The sequence below is a fragment of the Opisthorchis viverrini genome (assembly GCF_000715545.1).
Source record: "Opisthorchis viverrini unplaced genomic scaffold opera_v5_294, whole genome shotgun sequence".
In the NCBI taxonomy this organism is placed as follows: Eukaryota; Metazoa; Platyhelminthes; class Trematoda; order Opisthorchiida; family Opisthorchiidae; genus Opisthorchis; species Opisthorchis viverrini.
In genome coordinates, this window is record NW_008751947.1 from 269,668 (window position 1) to 279,606 (window position 9,939).

The following is a 9,939-nucleotide window of genomic DNA, read 5'->3' on the forward strand; positions in this document are numbered from 1 at the left end:
ACACAGCCGAATAAGTTGCACACACGCACATGCATACACAGACTGTCTGACCAGAACTGCCCAATCATAGCATTTCGATCCGTTTCTGCTGACTCATAGCTTGACTTTCATCCTCGTCATCTTGACCAATGAACATTGCTGTTGACTCACCCCACTTCTAGTCACGTGTTAGGTGTGCACCGCTGCTTTTGGTTTTGTATGATCATGTCGTCTGTTTGAACGAGGTAGCCCAGGAGCGATCAACCACATTTTCAGATATGATCCTACTCTATCAGGTGCGATACTTCACGGTCTTCGGAACATATCTCGTTGATGATAGCCCAACAAAATACGCCTTGTGAATGGACGGTTATCTTTGTTTATTGTGGATGGCATAAAAAGCTATGGTGTGCAATTGTTTTATCACATTGATTCGTAAGGCCAATTGGAACGCATGGGTCTTACAGAGCAAATCACATGCAAGGAAGACAAAACAAATGGGGATGGGTATACGAATCGCTCGTATTATTTATGCCTGGAAGTGTTCCAGCTCGGAGTCATCGTCATCATCATCCCGAAATGGTCTGACCGGCGCGTATTTGGGATGAATTCGACCTGACTGTGTCTGGTTTGACTCAGTTAATTCGGGCAAAGTAGGAATGGAAGTTAGTTGTTTTGGTGGCGCGTGGGTACAATTGCCTGTCCGTCCTCGAGAAGGCTTTGTGTCGGGAAGACGTTTTACGGGTGTGCCGAATTCACTTCGTCTCTGCTGTGCTGTACGTTTGGATTCCGCAAGTTTTGTGAAGTTACCACTATTTTCATTGGCTTGCCTCACTGCCCGAGTGATAGGGATTCGTGTTGCCGTTTTCTTCTGAAAAATAATAGCCATTCGAACACATGTCAGTATATTCTTCCTGAAATCGTTATCAATTCAGCTGGTTGAATTGGAATCTCCAGAGAATGGTTCAGACATGCACCGAAACATGACTAAAGTGCATGTGTTGTCTACACAGTATCAGCTGTTTCGAGAGAAAAGATTAGTGCTGATCGGTCCACTCATTTGTGACTAGTAGCCAGGGCTAGCACAGAAAAAAAGGGATTATCCGAGTCAAATACATCCTGTCAGTTTGACATGAGCCGATTATTGATTAAGTACCGGCAACTGATAAAACACGTGACATAGCGCCCGTCGACCCGAAAGTACACACTGGAGGTGGATGTGGCGTGCTCAGAGGTATAAAACGACCAGGTAACATCAAATACTGTCGCATTATTACTGATCATATCTCAATCATTCTGGTGTTGTGCACAGATGCATCTATGTATCACGTCAAGCTGTAGTGCACGCCACAAGAATCGAGAGTTCTCACCGGCTGCTTAAACATGTACCTGTATGGTTTTTTATGTCAGCTGACTAAAAAACCGTCAGATCCTATTGCAAGAGGTCGTTCAAACCGATTCATAGGGTAATATCAACGTTTACTATTGAATTTGTGTGTCAGGATTCATAAACCATTTCCAACACATGTTCCCTATTGGAATTCAGCCCAAGTAACATGAAAACAACATCAACACATCACGCGCTCTTCGACAAGGGAATTGAGACCAGTCCGATTGGGGCTAGTCCGCAAAGTAACTGCCTATCTTATGGGGAGGGAATTTCCGGTGCGCTCAACACAAACGCCACACTGTCTGGGCCCGCGAAGAAACCGAACGCCAGCATTTTGTCCGGGGGCAAATGCCCCTGCCCCATTCGCACTGAAAAGTGACCTTGTCACCACATGCTCACATGTCCATAAACGAGGCCAACCAAGTGCATGAAGCTCAACGTGATAAGTCCCACCGAAATTCGATCAAGCGCTGGGGCCTAGTCTTCGCAGATCAACTGCCCGTCCGCCTGCGAAACCTGCTACTCCCCGTGCTGTTCTGCAGACGACAAGACACGAATGACAATCGATGTGCCTGGGGTTGTCGTAAGACAGACCTGGTGCCGTCATCTACACGGCTGAAACTGATGACACTGAAAACGATAGACACTTGCGGCAGCGGAAAGCACGTTTTCGAACTTCGAACGCACCGGCACGGTAGACAACGCATACAACATTGTGATTCTCTGGTCAATTGTTTTGTACGAGGTTTTACAAGAAGCAAATAAAAAATTCGAGAGCAACATGCGAAAAAATTTTGAACAATGTGACCCAAAACGATGTGCACCACATGGTCATTTGGAAACATTAAATTAGAAAGTTTCTTAATCTGCATCAACTGTAGCAAATCCACTGGGACAATCTCGAGCGTGGGCACATTTCTTGCACCGGTTCATTGACGACGTTGCCATCTTGAACAAAGATTCACCGTACAGTTTGTTTTCGAGTGATTACCTAAGCAGTGTAATATCTTCAAAAATATAACTCTATTCATACTTAATTGCGATCACTCTAAGCATACAATGATTTTCGGCTTCCCATCGGGTATGACAAGTGAAATGACTTTTTATTTTGTTCCCACTTCTGCTCAACATCCAAATTTCAAAACATCACCCAAGTGAGCTCTGTATGCCGAATTTACGGTCGATATCGATTCGGTACTGTACCTGCGATCGATATTCACTTCGACATAGGCGATTCGTATTGGTCATCATTGCAGCGCTGGCGTCCTTGTCTATTAAACAGTGAGCAGTATTCTAGATACAAACAAAATATGCGTTTCTTTGTGTCGGTTTTGATTTGTCACTGACGAATAATGATTTCGCTTATACGTAAACAGCTGTTGGAATAAGCTCCAGATACCTTGTAGCGAATTTGGTTGGATGAGTGTCCTAGTTACTATTCTTGGTTAGTGGTACAGCGTGCTGCAGGGTATCATTTCGAACGTCCTTATCAACCGCAGTACGCATTACATAATTAACGATTCTACGAAATCCTTGTCACAAATTGACCTGAGCTAGATGTTGGTCAAGGTCACCCGGTCTTTCAGAAAGAATTTGCATACTGATCTTGTAGTACCGATGTGTAGGTAGAGTAAATATCCGTCATTTCTTCCACGGTCTTTTGGATAATCTTGAAGTTTTCTTCATCTGTTATGACAGCTGCTCTTCTCCAAATATCATAGAGGAAATGATCCATCAAATTTTAAATAATTAATTGAGTCTCTCATGCCGAACAAATGGTTTTAGAGTGTGCGTTTTCAGTATGTGCAGTCCGGATCGAGTCCGGTAGGATTCCATTTCTTGAAAAAGGAAGTAGCGTCACGTGGGCTCTTTTTTTACCTGTTGTGGAATTACTTGGTGTTGTACTAGATGCTCCCCTGTTAGGGGCAATAGGAACACGGGTCGGACACTAACTATGGAAGATCGCAGCAACACTACCTAGGAAGAAAAAGAGATCCCATTGTTTTGTAGCTGGAATGTTTGACAAAACAGCCAACTTAACCTCTTGTTTGACGTGAGACGACTTCGAAATACGTGGCTTGTATCGGGCCGGGAGCCCGGGTGTGAAGGCCGTTCTGGTCGATTGTCTGACAGTGGGGTGAAAAATGCTTTTCTGCGTTCTGAGAACCAGTGGAAGAAATCTGTCAACTACGAGATTGTCCCACTGGAATTGCTACGATTGATGCAGATTAAGAGACCTTCGAATTCAACGTTTCTAAATGACCGTGTGGTGCACACTGTTTTGAGTCATACTGCTGAGAAATTTTCCGCATGTTCCTCTCGAGTTACCAATTCGCTTCTTGCGAAACTTCGCACAAAACATTTTGGCCACAGAAACACATTAGTTGTATTGTCTACCTTGCCAACGCACCGACATTTCACCAGAAGTCCGAAAACGTGTCTTTCGGTTGCTAGCCTCACCCCACAGACATTCGTATTGTACTCGTGACCATCATACCTGCGCTACACAAAGAGCATCATCATCTTTACGCGGACAACCAGTGCCAGGTAAAACCGGCTCATCTTGGGGGCTTGACAGTCGCCATTGTCAGTCGTTTTCGGTGTCATCAGTCCCGGCCACGTAGATGACGGTGTGGAGTTTGGCAACCAGTGGCGCATCGATTGTCATTTGTGTCTGCAAGCCAGCACGGGGATTACCAGGTTTCCTAGGCGGGCGTGGAGCTGCCACGCTATGTGAAGACCAGTCACTATCGCTCAATCGAATTTCGACAGACCTTGTCACAGTGACCTTGATTTAACGGGCTGACCTGGTTTATGGACATGTGAGGATGCAATGGCCAGGGAACGTGTGGGTGTTTTCTACCCGATTATCTAATGGCGTAGGCAGTGCGGTGTTTGCGTTGCGTGCACTGATAATTTATTTCCACGTGATAGGTGGCTAGAAGGGCAAAACCGGTCGCGGGCTGTCGAAGAGTTTTCAGCAACTTTCTGAGTAGTTTCCTTTATGAAAATATACTGCGATATCTCGACAACTGAAACATGAGGCAGCCTGTGTGCAGCACATTCAGTTGTAGAATACCATAAACGAGAGATTCAGTTGAGTCTCGTGAAAACCGAATCGATTTGCAACTGAGTGTATTTCTCGAAGATAGGTGGCTGCTTTCCGGACTGATCTTAACAAAAATCACTTTTGAACTTGTGGTGACCCAAGATAAGTTACCCTCGTTGAGTGATTTTCGTTCTCAAGGATACACCTGCAGAGTGTACTAGGTATTTTCACGACTATGATGACAGCCTCTTGACGGAATCAAGTTAGAGGAAGCACCAGGCTAACGAAAAGTACAAAGTCCTCGAAGCGTTCCGGGGACAGATGTTAGATTGTTAAACCATTAACCTCAGCCGTGGTGCGTTTTCCATCATTCAATTACATGGATGTGTGGAACCGAAACACACCGGTGTGCTGGCAATAGGCCCCGGCAAACGTATCGTCAGAGCCAGTCATCTGGGTCAAAACAGTAATATTCCTCGGGGGTAGCTTGATTCAACGAAGGCACGGCCAAGGATTTGCACTGCTGATAAGCGCCAGAAAAAGCAAAGCTCGAATCCAGTTTTCTCCCCTTCTTTCTAGTGTGAACTCAACAGAATGATAGTTCCAGGACAGCGGTGGATTGTTCAAATGGGAGTGATGTGAATGTGAATTAAAATAACAACCAACTACGAAAAATAATGACCTAGTATGTATTACTTCACTTTATTGTGAAGCTTTTACTGTAGGATGTGGTACATAATCAATGGTACTTGTCCTCTCAGACAAAACAAACTCATCTCCACATTTGGCAGTGTTGTAGCCGAATGACGAGCAAAATGATGGAATCTTTGGCTAGTTTTTTGTGGCGGTCTGCTTAGATGTACAAATGAATTACTGAGCGTACTGGAATCGTGGCTTTCCCTCCTAGAGATGATTTGGAATCAAGAATTGTCTGGCGGTCGACTTAGATGTATAAATGGATTGCTGAGCGTACTGGAATCGTGGTTTTTTCTTCTAGAGATTATTTGGAATCAGGGATTGTAAGTTGCGACATTAACAAGTCAGTTTATGCCGGAGTGCTGAGTAGCTTTGTAGATTATTGGACCTCACCATGATCCTGCATTTGCACAACCCGATGTCTGTTTACAAAACACCAGAGCGGCAACCATACGTTTACGGTAACGAAACGATCGATACAGTGACTTGTGGGAGTAGATCCAATGATAACGACCACAGAAGTCAGAGACATACAACGAGCTCTGTGCAAATCGTTGTACATTGGCAAATCTGTCATTGATGCACCAGCTGATACAATTCTCATCCCTGACTGTTTGACATGTCAGTGCAGTCATCTTAGTGAATTTTAGCCTTGTTGAAGATGGCAACATACTCTTTTATCAAAAGAATACTATTTCATTTCACCCGATATTATCTGTTTTGTGGTGCAAACGGCTGTGCGACTTCCATGTCGGTCCTTGACTTCCTGCTCCTCACAGTAATGCATATCATGGGGGCACAGTAGCTTGAGACAACACTTTTTGGAGAAAGAGGAAGATAATTACAGCTGGATTTATGGGGTAATCACAACATGTTTCAAAAGATAGTGCCAGAATCACCGTGAGGGGGCGAGGCGCGTCGAGCTAAAGATGATCGATCCAGATTGGCTGGCATTCTGACCAATCAGGGCATGCCTTCGTTTGGTCTGTAGCCCACACGTGACACGTCCGTCCAATTGAAGTGCTGTTCGGTCATGAGGGGCGGACACTGGGCGGGCTTCTGGACACTTTCATACTATTCCGAGTTAGCTCAACAAATGCCTATTTCATTTATGAATAATTCGTTCCAAAACTCCGGGACACTGGTGGAAATGGACGAAACGTTCTTCCTACACTGTTGAGGGAATGCTGTAACCTGGTCATTGTTTATAACTTGAGTCACTTTTCAGAAGCCCTCATATCTGCCTTTGGTCCTGACCTACAACTGCTAAAGATGAGTGGAAATCACTCTACGGGTTAACGTTTTGGAATTCCACAGGATGTGCCACCAGCTGCTTATAGAAGAGAGACCATTGTTGAGGGGGTGCACCGTGAAGGAAGTACAATTCACGGTCGTGAACGTAAACGAGGCTTTGAAACCGACCAATGCAAACAGAATATCAAATAACTCGCTTAATACGTGAGATACCAATGGTAGAATTCACGGAATCAGGTGTTCACCGTGATTTTCTACGGACAAAACTGAGCCAACATAAATAAGGCCGATGTAATCTTCCGTGCCACAAAGCAGTTCCGTATGACCCTGAGGAATTTTGTCCTGTTCTCGGGGACAAAAGATGCTTTTCCTGTTAGACGCAAAATGTTCCGGAACAGGACAGTACTTGCATGACTGGGCTGGAACTAAGCATTCAGTGGAATGGAACAAGCACACTTCATAGTGACCTCGGTTGATGCTCATTGATGCATGAAGACTCGGCTACTCACATTTGGTCTGGATATATGTCACCTTGCCGATTTCATTCGAGAACATCTGACAGTAAGGTGGTTCGAGCGATTAGAGCAATGACGGATACCATCAACTTAAGCAATATAATTTCACCGCGGAGTGGTTTTCACACAAACATTTTATTTAGCTTCCAGACATTCGAGTGGCACAGATATACGCTCTCCGAAATAGAAATCGGATTTTTTACAGTCAGTTTCCTTTGATATTTTGATCTTTCAAGTGTTTGATCTCCAAGTCTTCATGTTCGGAAACATGCGTTCTTTAAAGGTCAAAGCGTACATCCCTTAATAACATGAATCAATTTGCTCGGGCTGGCGTCGTATTTTATAAATAGCGGAAAGATTTTCGAGGACACTTTAAGGACTCAACGTTAGAACTGCTTTACAGTCGTCACAGTTGGTAATCATCGACAGTATGTATACGCTGAATCTTGAGAGCTGACTTCTGTCAACTAGCAAAGTTTAAGTGGTTTTCGTCTTGCAACCAGATGAAAGGTAAATAGGACACGATACAACCCAAATCCCCAGAGGACCAATCAAATTAGTCACTGGTCAGTCTTCAAACAGCCAATCACGTTGGAGTTGCAAACTACTCTTCAGAAACTGTACAAACAAACGGAACTAGAGGAATTACCCACAAAACTACGCACTGACGACGTCAACTCTCGTGGTGACGAAGCACTTGTAATACATTGTCGAATTTCTGTAAACAGACCAAATGTCACCTAATCAAGAGCCCAAAAATTATCCCAAGATAATGAGAAAAATAGTGCCTTCGCTTTGTGGGTGCTATGATGACTTGAAAACGTGGTACATGGGCCGAGCAGTGTTCCCCGACGGGCTTAAATTTCGAATGCCTGACAAGCTATCATGAGGACCACGACGTTGACTTGGTATGCGGGTGTGAAAAGAACCACCGATCTGCTTTAGATAACAGGATCTTCCTGACCTCTTTGGGTTCGGCGAAAAATGTATTGTTTGCCTGAAAACCGAATGTCCTGGTGTTGGTTTCTATCTGAATTGTCTGAGTGTCCGGTGAGGTTTCTACAGCATACCCGCCGCGGTGACCCATTTTACACAAAAATTAAGACCTACAAATTCTGTACGGTTCAGAGGTATCTGATAGTGATGACCACAATCAGGTGACAAAATCGATGCTGAGGATGACAAACTGAATACTAATTCTGGTGCTGATGACCACACCGACGGCTAGCACGAAAACGATTACGGAGATCCATGTTGAGTGAAGCAGTAGGCAGAAGCTCTGTCCTTAATCTGAGTTTATAAGCACCGATCTATCCGAGCTCAGTAGCCTAGCCTACTCTACCTAAAATTTCATTTGACCAATTGGTGCTACTGTTCTGACTCACAGTACTTTGCTTTAAGTGAGTGAAACCAGCCTGATTGGATTCCTCACTTCTGAGTAACCTTTCTTCAAGGAACAGGTAGATTTGACCTCCAAAATACCAAGCTTGTGCNTCATGGGGGCACAGTAGCTTGAGACAACAATTTCCGGAAACCAAGGAAGATAATTACAGCTGTTTTGAATCGATTGGAAAAAGTTTGGAACCGATTGAGAAGTCATCGTTTCAGAAGAGCTTGGTAAACAATAGGTAGTTTTTATTTGGGCAACCTTTCGCTTCTGACACTAAAGCTGGCCAAGTGAACAGGTTATCAAATTGGCCAGGTTATAAGACAGACGGGGAAGCAATCAGTCAGTGCTTTTCACACTAGATCAGTGTTGAGTATCAGTTAACGGCTCTTATCGGCTAGTGTGGTTGCCAAAATCTTGGATTGATGGGTTGGAGTAGTTTCAAATTAGCTCCGATCGCTTTTTATTACTTAATCTTCCACTTGAGGGTGCTTCACTTGATGAACCACGTCGGGTGCCACTGGTAGATTTTTCTTGATCTTCATGGGCATGTGAATGATACGTAAGGTTAAGTGGAATCCAGATACTGACTACTCTTCCCTCTGATAATCGCACACCAACACGAGTTAGCTCGAGTGACCCAAGACCATTATCCACAGGCTTGCCAGTTCCACGCCTTCTATTTTGTTCACACCGGGATGCTTGGCGATTTCTACCGCCTTGGCGATCAGTCTGTGTGACGTCTGTCTGTGTGTCGCCTCAAAACCTCAACATTTTCCAGATCTATTTTGTGTCCCGTGTCCAGTGCGTGTTCCGTGATTGCCGAGTCTTTCAATAACGCTTGATGTTCATCTAAGTTTCTCGGCCGCCTGGTTATTGATTGAAAACCACCGATCTGCTTTAGATAACAGGATCTTTCTGACCTCTTTGGGTTCGGCGAAAGATGTATTGTTTACCTGGAAACTGAATTTTTCTTTGTGTTGGTTTCTATCTGAATTGTCTGACTGTCCAGTGAAGTTTTTAGAGCATACCCACCGCGGTGACCCATTTTACACAAAAAGTAAGGCCTACAAATTCCGTACCGTTCAGAGTTATCTGATGGTGATGACCACAATCAGGTGACAAAATCGAAGATCAGGATGACAATCTGAATGCTAATTCTGGTGCTGATGGCCACACCGACGGCTAGCACGAAAACGATTACGGAGATCCATGTTTATCCATGATGAGTGATGCACTAAGCAGAAGCTCTGTCCTTACTCTGAGTTTATCAGCGCCGATCTATCCGGGCTCAATAGCCTAGCCTACTCTACCTAAAATTTCATTTGACCAATTTGTACTACTGTTCTGACACACAGTACTTTGCTTAACGTTGACTCACCAGCCTGATTGGATTTCTCACTTCTGATTAGCCTCTCTTCAAAGAACAGGTAGATTTGACCTCCAAAATACCAAACTTTTCCGACTTGAGTGGCTTATGCCAGTTGAAAAAAGGAGTCACAGTAATGGAAGGCTTGGTGTTTGATCCGTTGGTTAGTGAGCAGTTTGCCTAGCTTGGGAATCAGCTTGAAGACGTCTCGTCACCAATCGAGGTGACATTGTAAGTGCGCGGTTTGACACACTGATTAAATATCACCTAAACTGGGAACGAAACGTTTGCAAGCTAATT

General features: G+C 44.3%; 1 protein-coding gene across 1 annotated transcript in view; it reads right to left on the reverse strand.

Annotated features, from left to right (window-relative positions):
- Nucleotides 1-357: 357 nt before the first annotated feature.
- T265_09615 (hypothetical protein) overlaps nt 358-9,939 on the reverse strand; it is a gene marked incomplete at both ends in the record, with an annotated part of 17,497 nt that continues 7,915 nt past the window's right edge. Inside the window, one exon of the mRNA XM_009175736.1 lies at nt 358-850. Within this exon, the coding sequence (XP_009174000.1) occupies nt 509-850 (342 nt within the window). The remainder of the gene's footprint in view (nt 851-9,939) is intronic.